The 18,724-nt window shown below is 39.3% G+C and overlaps 1 protein-coding gene across 2 annotated transcripts in view; it reads left to right on the top strand.

Annotated features, from left to right (window-relative positions):
- The window catches only part of LTA4H (leukotriene A4 hydrolase), a 36,287-nt gene extending 21,367 nt beyond the window's left edge, over positions 1-14,920 (top strand). Inside the window, exons 13-19 of one of the 2 annotated variants that reach the window (XM_017516201.2) lie at positions 207-310; positions 1,024-1,094; positions 5,423-5,477; positions 9,823-9,918; positions 12,306-12,388; positions 13,052-13,156; positions 14,646-14,920. In XM_017516201.2, the coding sequence (XP_017371690.1) occupies positions 207-310; positions 1,024-1,094; positions 5,423-5,477; positions 9,823-9,918; positions 12,306-12,388; positions 13,052-13,156; positions 14,646-14,763 (632 nt within the window). In that variant the 3' untranslated portion in view covers positions 14,764-14,920. The remainder of the gene's footprint in view (positions 1-206; positions 311-1,023; positions 1,095-5,422; positions 5,478-9,822; positions 9,919-12,305; positions 12,389-13,051; positions 13,157-14,645) is intronic. The other variant, XM_017516208.2, reaches the window with a different exon arrangement.
- The last annotated feature ends 3,804 nt before the right edge of the window (positions 14,921-18,724 follow it).

The raw sequence follows: 18,724 nt of genomic DNA, 5'->3' as shown, positions 1-18,724 counted from the left end.
TCTTCTCCCTTCCACTGAATTACATATATTCTTCAAGGCCCAACTTAAGTTCCACCTCCTTTTCTGAACATCCTTTCACTCTGAAAATTTTCATAGATTTCCTTATTCTCTGAATGTTCTCTGTAGTTAATAGTACAATGCCAAACACACAAAATGTCACATAACTACCTTTCTATGAATTGATTTCTTTTCTTTTTTACTCTTAGAGGTTTTCCTAGGATTCTTAAAAGCTTATGTTGAGAAATTTTCCTATAAGAGCATAACTACTGATGACTGGAAGGATTTCCTGTATTCCCATTTTAAAGATAAGGTTGGATTTTAAAACCTTTTCTATTTTTCATGCTCAGTATAATTTATTTATTAACTGATTAGGTTAACTTGAGTTATCTAATAATAGTATTGGTTCAGAACTTGTTATAGAACTCAATCTCTCATTGCATATTTTTTCTATCTTAAATGTGATCGCAACCACGTGAACTAACTGTAGAATTTTCCTATTTCAGAGAGATCGTCAATAATAGGTTCAGAATTTGATTTTCTATAAGTGCTTAATTTTTCTATTTTATTTAACAGCATACTAGTGATGAATATAAATTTTAGAAGATAGATGACGTGATGGATATATTAATTAGCTTGACTTAGTCCACGTTGAATACATATATCAAAACAGTGCATTGTGTCACATAAGTATACACAATTATGATCTATCAATTTAAAATATTAATTTTTATTTTTTTTATTACTTTTTTTTTTTTTTAAGATGGGGTTTCTCCATGTTGGTCAGGCTGGTCTTGAACTCCTGACCTCAGGCGATCTGCCCACCTTTGGCTTCCCAAAGTGCTGGGATTACAGGCATGAGCCACCATGCTTGGCCTAAAATATTAATTTTTAAAAGAAATTTAGAAATTATTTTGATATGGCAGAGTAGACAAAATTATATATCTAAGGACTTAGAAGTTTAATTTTTTTTTTTCAACAGGAAAGGGTATTCTGTTGTAAACTGTGAATTCTTACTATTCACAGGTTGATGTTCTCAATCAAGTTGATTGGAATGCCTGGCTCTACTCTCCTGGACTGCCTCCTATAAAACCCAAGTACGTACTTGCCTGCTAATGCTTCCTTCTCATTCTCCTAAATCCTAGAGCCCCTCAAAATATCAGAAAGAATAATATGCCTTCTTGAAACTGTTGCTAGTTAATGATGAGAGCAGAGTTCTTAAGGTGTTTTGGCCTTAGCCCTGAGGCCAAAAGAATAATTCCCGAAGTTTACAAATATGGTTTTTCACTTCAAGTAATTATTGATTGGCTCTTTTCTGCACAAGCATGGTGAGGGATTTAGAAAAGAATAAGCTATTGTCTCTTCCTTCAAACTTTTGCAATAAAAATATTTTGTAAGTATTATGTTAATTACAACACTGTTGTAAGTTATTATCCCCATTTCCCAAGGAGGTACGTTAGATTTAGCTAGGTAAAGTATCTTGCCCTAGGTTGCATAGCTAGTAAGTAGTAAAAGTTGAGACTCAAACCCTGGCAATTTTATTGCCTCCAATAACCTTCCTTCTTCCCTCCTCCCCACCCCATCACTCTGTGGCCCAGGCTGGCATGCAGTGGTGTGATCTTAGCTCACTGCAACCTCTGCCTCCTGGGCTCATGTGATCCTCCCACCTCAGCCTTGCAAGTAGCTGGGATCACAGATGCGCACTATCATACCCAGCTAAGTTTTTGTATTTTTGTGAGAGGCAGGGTTTTACCATGTTGCCCAGGCTGGTCTCGAACTCCTGAGCTCAAGTGATCTGCCTGCCTTCGCCTCTCGGAGTGCTAGGATTACAGGCATGAGCCACCATGCCTGGCCTCAATATACTGCTTTTTATACTGAACCTTCTCCTTAAATCGGACCTGAACCCTGGTCTTTCACAAGTTATGTGAGAATACTGACTATTGCATGTTCCAGCCTCTTGTTGCCTTTCTTCTGGTTTACTGACATTGCCTATCAGCTTCTCTTAAACAGGCCAGTGTTTAATTGATGTGCAGGGGAGCAGCAGGAGAGAAGCTAGGAAACAAGGCCTAGTTATGCTTGTTTGTAAAGCACTTTAAATAGCCAGGCTGAGAAGGGTTTGGTTGATAAGTTATTGGGAGTTTTGAGTATAGAAGAGATGTGGTCAGAGTTGCCCACTAACTGGGCAGTCCTGGTTATCACAGACTCTGGTGGGAAACAGGAGCTCAGTCAGGGAGGGGTGATTACAATAGAATGTTTCGAGTTTTGTTTTGGAAACAGACAGGTGGCACAAATTATCAGTAAACCCTTTTAACGTCTATAAAAGGTATCAGCAAAAATAATACTTTAGATTTTTTTTTCTAGCACTTACAGTGTTGAAGAAGTGCTGTACATTATCTTGTTAATTCCTACAACAGCCTTACCAGAGATTATGAGGACCTGAAGTAATACAAAGGCAGTGGGAAAAGAAAGGAGTAACTGAGGAAGAGATGTCTGGGGGTTAGAATCTATTGGCAACTGATTGGCCGTGGGGAGAAAAGAAGAAATTAAAAATGACTGAGCAGAGATGTTGTAAAGATTCAGCTCAATCCAGCATACATTTGTTGTCAGGCACTAATATGATGAATAAGGAATTCACAGAGCGAACATGTATGTATCAAGTAATTATTAATATAAAGAAAAGTATTTAAAAAAATACCGAGTGAGTGTTGCAGTTGAGGAAACTATTAATTTTAATGGTTATGGATTTGGATATCGTCTTGGAGATGACTAACAAAGAAGAATACAAGAAGTAAAGTTTAGAACCTTAGAGGACCTCCATTTGAGAGCTAGGACAGAGGAAAGATACTAGTGAAATAAATGGAAAATTAAAAAGAGCTTTCAAAGGTTAGTTCATTATTAAGAAAGCTGTGGGAAGAAATACTTTAAAAGCGGTACGGAGAGTGGTCAGCACTGCAGTGTGCTGTATAATTATGAGGAGGCTGAGAATAAAAGCATAGAACTTGGAGTTTGGAGTCTTTTCAAAGACTCTAACTTCAGGGACCTGATAAGGGCAAAAGACAGTTCCTGGAAGTTTAAGAGTGGGGAAGGCTTTGACCATTGCTTTTAAAATTAGAGAAATCTGGGTAGAAAATTAGTTCTTGGAAAGGGCTTCTTTGATATTACTGCTGCTAAGGAATCCTTTTTGGGCCTTGGTTCATTCTAGATTCCTTAAGATTGCTTTCAAGTAATACCAAAGTGCTGGAGGAACCCAGGAATGCCCAGGAATTCTGTAAAGAGAGAGTATCTTAGAAAATCTCAAACCACAGAAAATACTTTGATCCATTGCACGGAATCTTGGCTTCCATGATCCTCTTTTTATAATGCTCTCATCATTTGTACATGTATTTAAATATCTCTTGAGTCTATCCACATCTCTCCATTTCTACCACCACAGTTCAAGTTCAGTCTCATGTCTTCACATCCTGGAAGACTGTTCTGGCACCCAAACTGGGCACTTGTATCTGTTCTGACTTCTCCCAGCCACTCCACATTAAAGCTAGAGTAAACCTTTAAAAGCACAAACGTGTCATGGTGTCCTCCTGCTTAGCATTCTCCACTGATGTCTCCTTGTTCTTGGGCTAAGACAAAATCCTTTAATGGGGATTCTAAGCTACTAACAGTCTAGCTCCCTTTGCATCAGTCACACTGGCAGTTTTGTGATTTCTCGAACTCTCCGTGTGTCCTCCAACATAGTACATGAGCGTGCTGTTCCCTCTACCTAGAGCCCTTTGCCCAGTTAATTCCAATCTCAGCTCAAGAACCACTTCCTCATGGAAGCATTTCTTGACATCCCTGCCCAGGTCAAATCTTCCATTCTAGGGCTTCTTAGTGCTCTTTCCTCTCTTCGCAGCATTTGCACAGTTCTAACTGTACATTTATTTGTGTGATTAAAGTATTTCCCCTTTGCTATACTGTAAGCACCATGAGAACAAGGTACATATCTGGTTTTGCTCTTTACTTTTCTTAAGACTTTGCCGTAAGTAGGGTCCTTTGCCAGGCTAATTCTTAACTTAGTACTTTTAATTACACTAATAAGGAAGTTTCAGGACACTAAGAAACAGACCAGCCAAAGGTTTTCTACTTGCCCATTTTTTTCTTTTTTGAGACATAGTCTAGCTCTGTCACCCAGGCTGGAGAGCAGTGGCATGATCTTGGCTCACTGCAACCTTTGCCTCCCGGGTTCAAGTAATTCTCCTGCCTTGCCTCCTGAGTAGCTGGGACTACAGGTGCATGCCACCATGGCTGGCTAATTTTTTGTATTTTTAGTAGAAATGGGGTTTCACTGTGTTAGCCAGGATGGTCTCAATCTCCTGACCTCATGATCTGCCTGCCTTGGCCTCCCAAAGTGCTGGGATTACAAGCGTGAACCACTGCGTCCAGCCTTTTCTACTGTTTTTTAAGAAATCAATGCTGTTGTTTTAGTTGAAGGCAGTGTACTGCCTGAGCAGCCAAGGACCTCTGATCCCACCTGTTCTTGAGGACAAAATGGCATGCCTGCAGTCTACAATCTGACACTTCATGTAATAAACTGGCAGCTGCTTCAAGGTGGGAGCTGTGTTGGCCCCTTTATTATCTCCTCTAGGGAACAAATGGGGAGTACTAGTCACAACTCTCTTAAAGGGAGGTTCAGTGGTAACTTCTAATCAGAACTTACTTCATTTAGGCCTTAAGGGGAAGGTGCCTCTCTGTTCTCTAATACAAGCATTTCAGAGTAAGCAAGCATGATTTATAGATAAAGAGGGAAGTTTTGCAAGAATTTTGCGCATACTACATGTTCTTTTCCATTGTTGCAAACTATATGACTTCTAAGCTGAGAACACACAAATGTTGATATAATTTGCTTTGGTTAACAATTACAATGTGTTAATTTTATTTTCTTCTGAAAAGAAAGGAATGGAATCATCACACATGGTATCAGACTCTCTCAAAGGTGTAGAATCTAGAACAGTGCCAGTTATGTAGCAGGTGCTTGCAGGTTTGTTAGATGATTAGATGTTTGGAACAACAAAGTAAAATCCATGAGCACAAGGACTTTGTGTTGTTCATCATGTTGTCTTTTGAGTGCCATATTTACTGCCATACACTAAATAGGTGCAACTGATTTCAACTACTTTAACATATACTACTTGAGCACATGACAGTCTTTTACTGAGGTGCTTTGGCATTCTCTCTAAAAGTTAGACAGGTGTTTCATTAGTGTGGATTAATCCACTTGGATTTGTGAGTATGTAAGTTAGGTAAAATATTTCCTATTTTCATCACTTTGGAGTTTGTTTTCCTTATTTAAAAGGGACTTTGAAATTTATGTACTGTAGCTTTAAAACTCCATTTCTGCAAAAGCATGGGCATTTTTATACAATTTAATCTTTAACTTTTATCTTTGCAGTTATGACATGACTCTGACAAATGCCTGTATTGCCTTAAGTCAAAGATGGATTACTGTAAGTAATAATGTGTGATTTTTTTATTCCTTTTTGAATTGTGAAATATGTCTTTACTCATGAAGGGGGAAGGGTAATTTAAATCACAAAAAATTGTATTTGGAAAGGCTATTTGAAAGTCAGATTTATATAAGGTGATACTATATCTATTCTCAACGTAGAAGATTAAGAGTTTGTTTTGAGACAGGGTCTTGCTCTGTTGCCCAGGCTGGAGTGCAGTGGCACGATCATGGCTCTTGCAGCCTCAACCTCCTGGGCTCAGTCAGTCACCCCCACCTCCACCTCCCAAGTAGCTGGGACTACAGGTGTGAGCCACCATGCCTGGCTAATTTAAAACTTTTTGTACAAACAGGGTCTGTGTTGTACAGGCTGGTCTCAAACTCCCAGTCTCCAGCGATTCTCCCACTGTGCTAGAATTACAGGCACAAGCCGCTGTGCCCAGAAAATTAAGTTTTATGGGGGGGAAAAAACAGATGTTGAGGGCATTAATCCTGATGTTTCTTGCTTCTTAACTCTTAAAGTATGCAAAAGTATTTGTATCTTACCTTTCTTCTTTTCCTTTTAAATAATTTATAAGATACTGCTTCCAATATGGCAATTACACATACCACCTAAATGTAAAATGATCTTGGGTGACTAACTGCTAATGCTCTTAGTGATGGGAAGAATCGAGGCACTTTTGCTTTGTCAGTAACTTTGTTCACTTTCTATGAAGCTTCTTAAAGAGAAGCTTCTTCATATACGTACTAAAATATAACCCCTTCTGAAGCCAAAATAAGGACATGCCCTGGATAATCCTTTAATGAAAAAATGACAGAAAATTTAGGAATAATTTCATTCCTATTAATTTGCAACAGATATATAACTTTTTAATTTCAACTTTTAAGTTCGGGGGCATATGTGCAGGTTTGTTACATGTGCACATTGTATGATGCTGAGGTTTGGGGTATGTTTGATCCCATCACCCAGGTACTGAGCATAGTACCCAATAGTTTTGCAATCCTTGCCCCCCTCCCAGTAGTCCCCAGTGTCTGTCGTTGCCACTTTTATGTCCATGAGTACCTAGTCGTTTAGCTCTCTTATATGTGAGAACATGCTGTATTTGGTTTTCTGTTCCTGTGTTAATTCACTTAGGATAATGGCCTCCAGCTGTGCAACCAATGTAGCTGTTGCCTTTTGAAACTTAGTTTCTAAAGCTTACTTGGCCAGTATTTCTTCACATATTACTACGTACAAAATGCTGCATCACACACTATGAAAAATAGAGATGGATTTACTTTTGAAGCATCTATGGTTTAATTAAGACATTAGATTCATGCAGGAATAATAAACGCTAAGCAGTAAGTGATGAGCAGCATGAAGATGATACAGGTGAAGTAAGAGGTCGACAGAAGGAGCCATTACAGAACTTCCACCTGGGGCTGGGGGAGTTTGAACTGGCTGCAGCCTCAGAGAGCACTTCTTACAAAAGCCAGATGTGAAGATGGTTAGGTCACGAGATGCAGGAGGACCGTCCGGTGAGAGGAACAGTGTTTAAGCAAAGGATTTTATTGAAAGCAGCAACAAAACTTAGTATTAGAAATTTTTCTTTTGGCACTCCTCTTTCATTGGTTTGCCTATGATTTGATAAGGTAAGATTTCATAATTAGAGACACAACTGACATAAACACATTTGGAACAATGCAGCTGACTTAGCGCAGGAATGAACAAGTGGGAGCAGAAGAGCCACAGACACCAGAGGGCAGCCTACCTGCTCTGAGGGTCAGCTGATTACACAGAGGAATGGAGAGGAGGGGTTTATCTGATGAGTCTGTTTTTAGGTTCGTTTAAGAAAGCTTTCACTGTATTTGTTTCCTTGTTTCTTCTACCAGACCATAAGCTTCTTGAGAGCAAGAGTTGTTTTTATTCACCTCTGCATCCTCAGGGCCGTCCATGTTTGTTCATTGTTGGATGAATACATGAATTAGTAGAGGGAAAACAAGGTTGGAAAGATAAAGTAGCTCCCTATCAGAGGATTTTGTCAAGCTGAGGAATTTAAAATGTAATGCATAGGCAGCAGTGGATCCTTTAAAGGTTTTTGAATTGCAAATGAAATGATCAGAGTTGTGTAGTAGGACCATTAGTCTGGCGGTATAGCATATAGGATCAATTAAGATGGAACAAATACAAAAATTAGACAGGTGTGGTGGTGCACAATCTCAGCTACTCCAGAGGCTGAGTCACGAGGATAGCTTGAACCCGGGAGGCAGAGGTAGGTTGCAGTGAGCCAAGATCGTACCATTGTACTCCAGCCTGGGTGACAGAGCAAGACTTTGTCTTTAAAAAAAAAAAAGTTGAATGATTTTTGAGGTTTAATTTTATAACTATTTAAGAACCTGAGAACCGATTAGACGTGGAGAAGAAGAAAGGGGAGAGAAAGCTCCAGGTATTGACAGAACATCCTTAGAGCCAGAAGAAGGAAGAAAAACCAAATCAGGAGTAAGGCAAATCAGGAAAAAGGGAACCAGAAACCAAGAGAAGCAACACTCCAATTTCAAATAAAATATAAACATCTTTTTGGAGACTTTTCTAACATCACAACAAAGAACATTACCAATTACTATTTGGATCTAGGGTCAAGTCTGATTGTTGCTGGGTTTTTTTCCTTTTTGGAAGGAAGGAATAAGACCTTCTAGCAGCCGCCTATCGGAGAGTAGGCTGGTTGTGCCCATAGATGACTCGCCTGTCAATACTCGGCCTGGAGTAGTGCTGAGCTCACGTTGGAGGAATGGTTTCATTGTGTGCTCTTTCAACTAAGGCTTAATTATTTCTGTCTAAGAGAGGAGTCTGGTAACACATCTTGCCACAGACAATGCTTTGTTCTTCTATAATACCTGCTTCTTGAACTTTGTTTTCTGTAGTTCACAAACTTGTCACAAAGAAAAGTATAAGAGATTTCTGTGGGAAAGAGGATTTCTTAACAGTGTGAGTGTATGAGAATCTCTGTTTCAGCTTGAAAAATGTATTCCTGCTTGTTTGGTGCTAGTAAAGCTGCTACTAATTTCTGCGCAAATACTCCTTTAGGCCCTGCAGTTAAGGTAGATAATGAGCAACTCTTCAATATTAGTAGAAACAGGCAGTGTTAGGAACAGACTCAGGACATTGTGTTCACTAGTGCACTCTTTTCCTTCTGTATCTTATTTCTCAATGAATTTGGCTTAAATAGTAAATAAATGCAAAAGAATATTTAGATTCATAAGATGTAAAAAACAATTGTGAAACAATACCTGTGTGACCCACCACTAGTATAAGTAGTAAAACCTTACTGGTACCTTTGTAGCATCCCTCCCCATCTGACCCCTTCCCTCTCCACCCTCCTTGCCAACCCATCCAGGTAACCATTGTCCTGAATTTTGGTTTATCATTCTCTTGCTTTTTATGTTTTTACCACATAAATACATCCTTAATTAATATATAGTTTAGATTTGCAGGTTTTTGCACAGAAAATGAGCGGGAGTTGTAGGTTCTCACATTAAGGAGAAGTTAAGGGGATAGAAGTTTTGCTATTAAGGAGAGTTCTGAAAATCAGGGGAGGGGGGAGATGGAAAATATTTCTTTAATACGGTATATACATATGCATTAGATTTCATGGAAGGATATACAGAAACTACTAATACTGGTTACTCAGGAGTAGGATTTGGAGACAGGGAACAAAACCAAATCTGTCCAATTTTATTTTTTTATTATTTTCATATATTTCTTTTAAAGTAACAAAAGCCCTAATTTAAAAGAATGTAAAACTAGTTTTAAAAGATTTAAAAATCCTTATTTTGATAAGCTTTATTGAATATTACCTAATCAAGTTTTCAAAGATTTTTGAGAATAAATCCAAATTTGAAAAGTACAGACTCATTTTTCGTAGGTGGTTTCTAAGATTAAGTGGGAGAAACAGAATATGTGGGCATGGAGGAAAACATTAGTTTATAGCCTTACCAATTTATTAATGTAATATTTAAAAATATACAATTTCATTCTTTACCTACATTTTTGAATCGGTCTGTAAATTAGTCGACATGCATACATTTTGAAATGTTTCTTTGCTTTGGAAATTTCTATACCTCGAATGGTACAATGGATGTCAAAACTTTCTTCCACTCTTCCTACCCACAGTCTGCTTTTTCGTAAGTAATATAGATTCTAAGAGTCCTATCAGCTATTTAAATTACAGTAACTCAATCTCAGGATTACTTAGGCTTAAATTAATTTTGAATAATCTTGTACATTCATATGGTTCTTAATTTTTACTTTTATGTCAGATTTATTAAATTGTAAATGAACAAAAATAACTAAGTAACATTTATTTTAGGCCAAAGAAGATGATTTAAATTCATTCAATGCCACAGACCTGAAATACCTCTCCTCTCATCAGTTGAATGAGTTTTTAGCACAGATGCTCCAGAAGGTAAGTACTAGCTCAAAACCTTATAAATTAAAATGGATAGAAAGGCACAGCATTTATGCTCTACCCAACTTGGCAAAAGAGTATTCATGTGGAAACTAATGGGGAAGAAATCATTTATAAAATTCATTCATTTCTTTTAAAAAAGCACTGAATGCTTACTATATTCTGTATTGTGCTAAATATAAAAATATGTAAGAATATAGCTTATCTTCAAATAGTTTATAATGTAATAGGAAGGGGAACACATGTACAATTTAGCAATAAGCCAGGCGTGGTGGCTCACATCTGTAATCCCAGCAGTTTGGGAGGCTGAGGCAGGCAGATCACTTGAAGTCAAGAGTTTGAGACCAGTCTGGCCAACATGGTGAAACTCCGTCTCTACCAAAAATACAAAAATTAGCTGGGCATGGTGGTGGGCACCTGTAATCCCAGCTACTTGGGAGGTTAAGGCAGGAGAATCACTTGAACTGGAAGGCAGAGGTTGCAGTGAGCTGAGATCATGCTCCTGTACCCCAGCCTGGGCAACAGAGTGAGACTCTGATAAAAATTTTTTTTTTTTAAATTAGCAATAAAAGGAGATATACTTTAGGTATCACTTGGAAAAACTGAAAGACTGTCTTCCAGCTGGGGGCATCAGAGAGGGAATTTTGGAGGAGACTTGATTTGCACCCCCAGGGCCAGCAGGGAGGAACAAAATCAAGATGGAGGGAGCAGCAAGGGCTGGAACTCCTCTGCAGCGTTACGAGAGTAAACAGTGGCACTGGGTAAGGAAGTCAGTGAAGATAACACTAGAAAAGCTGGTAGGACCAGATGTGATGATTCTTGAATGCTAAGCTAAGAAATTTTAGATCTTATCCTGGTCAGTAGGAAAGGATTTTAAAAATCCAGCAGGAGAGTTAGGGGATGAAATGCTGGGTTGTGACAACGAATCTGGGACCACGAAAGCTGTGTGGTGGTGAAGTTATTAATTGGGAGACTCACAGGAATACAGGACTTGAAGTGAGCTGCCGGGAGAGGAGAGAACAGGACAAATGAAAAAGAGGTTGCACAGGGTGAAAGCACAGAGTTCTGTGACTGACTGATTATAAGGGTTAACAGAAAAGAATCCAAGCAGATGTTAAGGTTTCAAATCCAGGCAATTGAAAAAATATATGAAACAGAAAGGGGATGCTGTATTTTGAGATAAACCAATGACTAGATTCTTAAGACTTCCCTTTCATGGAAGTCTTCAGGCTAAGGATCTTGAGAAGGAAGGAAAAGATTTGGAAAAGAATTTCCTGTGGAATTGATGCAAAAATTAGGAATAGGATTTTGAGGCAACAAGGGCAGCCCTGTCAAAGTAAGAGAATCTATTTTTAGTGCATCAGGTCATCATGGTTTCATAAATTGCTCTACCACTGCTGGGTGGCCTAGGGCCACAGAGAGAGAGAACATGGTAGGGTGATTCCAGAATGGGTATGGTAAAACTTGGGGAAAGTCAGGGAGCCTTGGCAATGACCTTAACCAGTTGGGCTACCAGCGTGGACTTGGAGTTGCATGTGTCCATAAGGGGCTAATGGACTAAATTATTTGCAGCAGGGCTAGTAGTTCATGAGAGCAGAGATGGTTAATGAGTGTGGAGTCCTGTAAGGTAAGGAGGTCGTGGCTGGAGGGGAGACTCACTGTCTGCCTAGAGGCACCTCTGCCTCTACTCAAAGGCACTGCAAACTCTCTGCTTGTTCAAACTGAACTCATCTTTTTTCTTTCCTTCACTCAAACTTGTCTTCCCTTTTAGGGTGAGTTAAGATAGGGATAGGATGCTTATGAACCCCCTGAAATTGTATACAGAAGTTTGTATTCATGTAGTAGGTGTATGTTCCCCCCTAGGGAAAGAGTTCACATTATTCATCAGATTCCCAAAGAGATCTATAATATATCCAGGAACTGCTATTATGTAAGGATGTAGACAATTTAAGAGGGATTTCAGAAGAAATATATAAAAATAAAGCTAGGGGGAATCAGTGAGGCAAAAATAAAGGAACTATGACTTAATCTGGAGAAGGGAATGCAATTAAGGTATAGAGAATAACTAGAAAAACTCTAGGAAAGGTCTGAAAGATAATATTTATACATGCTGAAAAGCCTAAGAAGAGCAATTCTCATTTAATTAAATTATCTGAGTACTTCACAAAGTAAATTATCCCTGTGCTTTCCCAGTAGAATATCCTCATCCAGAATAAGTCTGCACAGAATTTACTTTAGTGTGCAATTTGTTTCGTTTATTTTTATCTTATTTCTATATGATAAAATATTTAGGATTTTAATCTGGCTATGCATTTCTCTCCAGCTCCTTTCTTCCAAGGAATCCTGTTGAAATGATACGGTATACTTCTTTATTTTGCTCTTAGGCACCTCTTCCATTGGGGCACATAAAGCGAATGCAAGAGGTGTACAACTTCAATGCCATTAACAATTCTGAAATACGATTCAGGTACATCATTTTAACTTGTCTCTGTGGAAGAAAGCAGAAAACCCCTTTGAAAGGTGGAGAAAGGGAATGCAGAGTATGAGACATACTTGAGTCTTGAGAAGTCCTTGTCAAACTGACTGCTTCTATATAAATACTTAGAGTGGTATTTAAGGAATAGTTGCAATGTATAAGCTGATAGTATTAATCTTTGTTACACTTTGCTCTAAACCTCGCTTGCCTTAAAAGAAAAAAAAAAAATTAGCATGAAGGATTCTGTGGTAAATAGGCTTTCTCCACAACCAACTAAATCTACCTTGAAATGGGAATAGTTAGAAATATTTTATTCTATGTTAAACTTTCTTAATTCAAATTTATAATCTGAGGCTTTAACCAAAGTTTAATTCCTTCAGAAACTGCATTTATAAGGCACATGAGCACCTACCTGATCCAGACCTTTTATGATCTTTTTCAAGAACCAGCTCTTCTTCCTTCTCTTCACCAATTGTTAAATTGTAGATATAAGGATTTAAGAGTCTCAGAATCAGGACATACCGTAAAGTGGTGTAGAGTATAATTATAGTGCAGTTATTCATCACTACAGAAATAATATCCAGATACACCTGTCATAGCCTACCCCTTCTTCCTCACTTTCTACCCCGTGCTCCCCCAAAACCCGCCTTATAGATGGCTGCGGCTCTGCATTCAATCCAAGTGGGAGGATGCAATTCCTTTGGCGCTAAAGATGGCAACTGAACAAGGAAGAATGAAGTTTACCCGGCCTTTGTTCAAGTAAGAACCCACCCACACTGTGGTTTGAATTCATCTAAGAAATAGGAAGAAAACTCGCAAATGTTTTTGTTAAAATACATTGTAAAACATAATCTATATGATAGATATTTTTTAATTTGTTAAAGTTTATCAATATAATTTTGGAATAGGGATTCACACTTCTAAATATTTAAAATTTGAAATAATTTCATTCTTTTTTTAGAAGCATTATATATGGATTACCTATTATGGGCCAAATAGAGTTAGACACTGATGAAATGGAAATAAATCAAAGATAGTCTTACAGACTTACACAGCAGAAGATAATTGGTGGGTTGGTATGGACAAGAAAACGAGTCTGAAGTTAAATGTAAGGCGAAATAAGCAGAGAACACCAACTCTTGTGTTCAGTGTTGCAAAGAGGTCAAGGATAGGTTGCTGCTGGACATATAATAAAGGAATGCTTGGGGAGAGGGGATAAGTTGTTTCTTGGCAGCAAAATATAGGTTAAGAATATCTCAGTGAAGTTTTTTATCTGTGAATTTTGCCTAAATTCTGGGGGAAAAAAGTCATACCATAAACATCCATGATAACTTCCGTTTGCTTTCCATTTACTTCACAAGTATTTAGGTTGGTGCAAAAGTAATTGTGGTTTTTTGCCATTAAAAGTGATTGCAATATAATATCATAAAACTTGGCAAAATAAGTCATTGTCTCTTTTGATGTGACCACAAAATTAATTTTTAAGTATGTTTTATATGGTTTCCATAATTAAAACCCATCTAGCTTTCAATTGAGTAAAGTATACTTTAAATAGGTTTTAAATAAGTGGATACCTTTTGTTGGAAAAATAAATATTTCTGTCTTATTTGTAAATAGTAGTTACATAAAAAATGACTAATCCTACTTTGTATGGTAGGTCCTATTTATTTAGTATAACATTATTGTTATTTCACTGTGGTCAGGATTTTCACTTCCTATTTGAAGTTTTCAGAAATTCTATTTATAAATTTAGTGTTTTCATACTCTTAAAATCGTGATTAAAATTTTTATTTTAAAAAGTAATTTTTAAAAAGAAAGCTTTTGAGGCATACTCTCACATACAGGGCTGATATTTAGGCAATAGATTAGAGGTCACTGTTCAAATAATAAAATACTCCCATGCTGCTTGGTAAATTAGCCACTGGTCCCAGCCACTCTAACCCTTCCCTGTAACTCCCGCAAAATGTCTGATCTGCCAGTGTAAGAGCCAGTCTCTGGTACAGAAGGAGGCCTCTAGGACCTTGCGGCAGGACCATATCCATCTGATTGGCTGGGACTGGTGCCTTATTTTGGTGACATTGGCTGTTACCCCTACTGACATCCTTTAATTTAATTTTGGGTATTGACTTATGTTCTTACACTCTTTCTCCTTCCCCTTTCCCCTCTTCCCTCCCTCCCTCTGTTTCTCCTCCTCTGTCTTTTTCTCATCTCTTTCTCTTTCTTTTCATTTTTTTCCTTTTTTTTGTAGGGATCTTGCTGCCTTTGACAAGTCCCATGATCAAGCTGTCCGAACCTACCAAGAGCACAAAGCAAGCATGCACCCCGTGACTGCAATGCTGGTGGGGAAAGACTTGAAAGTGGATTAGAGATCTGCCTATTGATGGTTTTAAAGATTTCTCTTTTTTTAAATGGAATTCATAAAGAAATATAAAACTTCAGATCACAATTAAAATTCTTTTTAGTTTTGACTTTTTATTGTTTTGTTGGTGATTTTGCTAAAATAAAGTTGATCTTCTTATAGTGGCATGTTCTTTGTAAATTTTAACAAAGTTTAATCTTTTGGTTTACCAATTTAAAAATTTTAAGCTAGCTTTATATTAATTTTTCTCCCAGCATGATCACAAAATATGTCAAGGTACTATTTTACCTGATATTTGATTTAAATTCATTAATTTGAATCTACTGCAGACCAAAAATTCAACATGATTAGGATTTTGCTTTGCTTTTAAAATTAACCTTAAACATGAGGCTGGGCATGGTGGCTCATGCCTGTAATCCCAGCACTTTGAGGGGCTGAGGTGGGTGGATCACCTGAGGTCAGGAGTTTGAGACCAGCCTGGCCAACATAGTGAAACCCCGACTCTACTAAAAATACAAAAATTACCTGGACGTGGTGGCATGTACCTATAATACCAGCTACTTGGGAGGCTGAGGCAGGGGAATTGCTTTAACCCAGGAGGCAGAGGTTGTATTGAGCCGAGATGGCACCATTGCACTCCAGCTTGGGCAACAGAGGGAGACCCTGCCTCAAAAAAATTAAAAAAAAAAAAAACCTTAAAGCCAAACACTTAGTTGGATTTGTACACCCCCTATCTGGTGGACAGCAGATGAACTCCTTACCAGCATGTGTCAACCTTAGCGGAAGCTCTCAGCTCCCTCCTCCTGGACCCCTCTGGCTCATCCAGTGGGCTTGTCGTGGTCTCCTGTCCATGAGGGGTCAGATGGCCACATGGAGCATCAGTCCGTCCCATCCCCGACAGTCTGTTCAAAAACAACACAACAACTTGAACCAAATAAAAGACAAATATAACAAAGTGCCCTTGCCAATGCAACATAGTATCCCAGGGCACCTCAGCACACATAGCTGTATTAGGTAGAATCAGTTGTTCATTAATGTATTAGCTGTATTAGTTAGAATTAATTAGAACCATAGCTGTCTTAGAATTCTTTGATTGCAACTGACAGTAATCCAAGTGACCGGAAGTCAAAAAAGGGAAAAGGAAGATTAAGGATACAAGGCATGGGGAGATTATCAGAACCTGGGATGGACAGAAGGGGTCTGACAACCCAGGACTGCAGCACCATCAGTGCCCTTGTTCCTCACCTCTGCCTCTCTAGTCCACGATGGACAGGCTGGCCACCCTCCAGCTTTACTATTGCGAATAGCTCTTACCACATGGGGAGGCTATCACAGTTCCAGATTCCCAGAGGTGAGACTCTAATCCAGGTTGGGTCCACCTCTGGCCAAATAAACTCTAAGAGGAATGGTGTCTTAGACTGTAAGGGTCAGTATGGGGTGGGGGTGGGGGTGTCATGACCAAATAAACCCTCAAAGTGCTAATGCAGTGACCAAAGTTACAATAGGAGCAAATACCCACAGTGGGGAAGGTATGGAAGAGACGACATACTCCTTCCTGTTCCTAGAATCCTGACTTCTTCCTGGCTCTCACTCTCCCTAGCAGTCATTTTTTTTTTTTTTTTTTTTTAGACAGAGTCTCACTCTGTTGCCCAGGCTAGGGTGCAGTGGCATGATCACAGCTCACTACAGCATAGGCCTCCCAGGTTCAAGTCATCCTCCCACCTCAGCCTCTGGGGTAGCTGAGACTACAGGCTTACACCACCATGCCTGGCTATTTTTTGTTTTATAGAGATAGAATTTTGCCATGTTGCCCAGGCTGGTTTCAAACTCTTGGGCTCAAGCAATCTGCCTGCCTCATTCTGTCCTCTTGGTCACTTACCTACACTGCAGTGTGATTTTTTTTCTCCAGGCTCTGGAGTTCAGTTCCAATCACTGGCATATGATCCCAGTCTAGGTGATTAGACTTTAGCAAATCTATGCACCCAAATACTGCTTTTTAAGGCTTCTGCTCTATGAGCTTACGAGACAAGCTCTAAGTTAATGCCATTTTTAGTTGTCACTTAGAGATATTGAAAGTGAATTGGGACAAGGGATGCTTGAAGGGTGGTGTGGAAGGGTGCTGTGAAGAAGGTAGAGGGCGCTAAAGACAAACCATCCTGCTTGCGGTTTGCCTCGAGGCCAGCTCAGTGCAGTTCACATTTCTTCAGTGCAGCCAGTAAGCATATGCCGAGTGTCTTTGTGGCAGGTCGGATATGTACATAATTATGGATGAACGCAGACAGATACTTTCTAAGTAATACTAAAGATGAGGTATGCTAAAGCATCCCAGAGAAGGGCCATTTAACCCAACCGAAGAGTTTAGGGAATGCTTCCTGGAGAAGAAAAGGCCTAAACAGGCTTAAGGAGTAAGAAAGATCTAGCCAGGCAAAGGAAGTTGGAAAGTGTGTTCCTGGAGAAAGAACAGCCAGGAAGTCTCTGCTTCACAATGTGCGGAGCCTGAGTCTAAAATCCTCAGGCTGCTGGGGGTGACTTCCATGGCTAGGAGCTGGTATCATCTGGAAGCTTCTCCCCTCACATGTCTGATGTCTGGGCTGGAATTACTCAGAAGCTGGGCTCAGCAGGGACTGTCAACCAGAGCACGAAGTTTGGGTTTTCTTGCAGCATGAGGATAGTTAGACCTCTTATTCATCATCTTTATACAGCTTTATCCATCACCAGACAGTAAGCACCATGAAGGTAGAGCGTGTTTATTTCATTCCCAGCACCTCACATAGAGCTTGTTACATAACAGGTGTTGAGAAAATGTTTCTTAAATGAATCAATGAATGAATGGAGCAGGGCAGAAAGTTAAGGTGGTCCACATTTGGGGGCCTCAGTTTTCTCACAGATGTAAGGAGGAAAGATCTCCCTTTGAGAATTAGAGGAGGTAAATGTTGCAAAGGTCCTGGCAGAGGCTGAAAGTTCTGGAAAGTCACTGTGGGTTGGAGGGAATAAAAGGGCAATCTATGTGATCACAGGATTTTCTCTAGCAGTATCTTCTGCCTGGGTGAACAGAGAGGGCAGTCCCCCTCCCTTTTTGTTTTAAAATTTTAAACAGGGTCATGATCTCGCCCAGGCTGGAGTGCAGTACCGACCTCCTAGGCTCAAGCAATCCTCCCAAGAGATAGTTTTTTTGTGACGACCAAGGAGATGGGTATTACTCCAAGTGTAGACACAGGTTTAGGGATGCAAAGAAATCTCAGAGTGCTTAAGGGAGAATGGTCCAGTGAGCAACTAGGGAAGCAGCTTCCTAGGAAAGTAAGTGAGGATGCTGGTGGGAAGGGGAGGGATGGAGAGACTGACTGGAGATCAGGTCCAAGGCTGGCGGTGACTTAAGTAAGGGGAGAGCGGGAAGGTCATGGTCAGAAGGTGGAATGTTGAAATTTCAGATTTCTTAAGTGTATCAAATTAAGGTCATGACAAATTCCAGGGTGCAGTTTGGGTGTGGGTAGCTGAAGAGCAAGTTTCAATAAAGGTTGAGGAAGGATAGCTATTCGTATGCTTCATGGGAAGCTGTCAGAGGATGAGACGGACTCTGGGTCTGGGTATGTGCCTTTTTCGTGAGCAACCACGTCTCTCTTCCCAACCAATGTCAGGTTTAGTGGAAATAGACTTTTTAGGATTTTTCTAGTGCAATAATCAAATCTCTAAAAAGTGGCTTACGATGAAAATGCTGCTTAGTCAAAATAGCATCCGCATTTCTTTGATGCCTTTTTCTGCATGCTATCCAGAGTTCCTTAATACCAATGGTAATGAGGTGGATACAGGGAGCAGTTACCTGTGGTGAAGAAGCTTAATTGGATGAGGGATATCCATGTGCCAAGATGAAAGACTATGTATGGAACATTATAGCTTTTTAATTCACGCAGAACATTTATAAGGCATTATAGTTACACGGAGTGCTAGCGCCCAGATACTAGTAATCACAG

The sequence above is a fragment of the Cebus imitator genome, unplaced genomic scaffold (assembly GCF_001604975.1).
Source record: "Cebus imitator isolate Cc_AM_T3 unplaced genomic scaffold, Cebus_imitator-1.0 Scaffold18, whole genome shotgun sequence".
In the NCBI taxonomy this organism is placed as follows: Eukaryota; Metazoa; Chordata; class Mammalia; order Primates; family Cebidae; genus Cebus; species Cebus imitator.
Note: the sequence above shows the minus strand (reverse complement) of the source record. Positions and strands in the feature narration are given on the sequence as shown.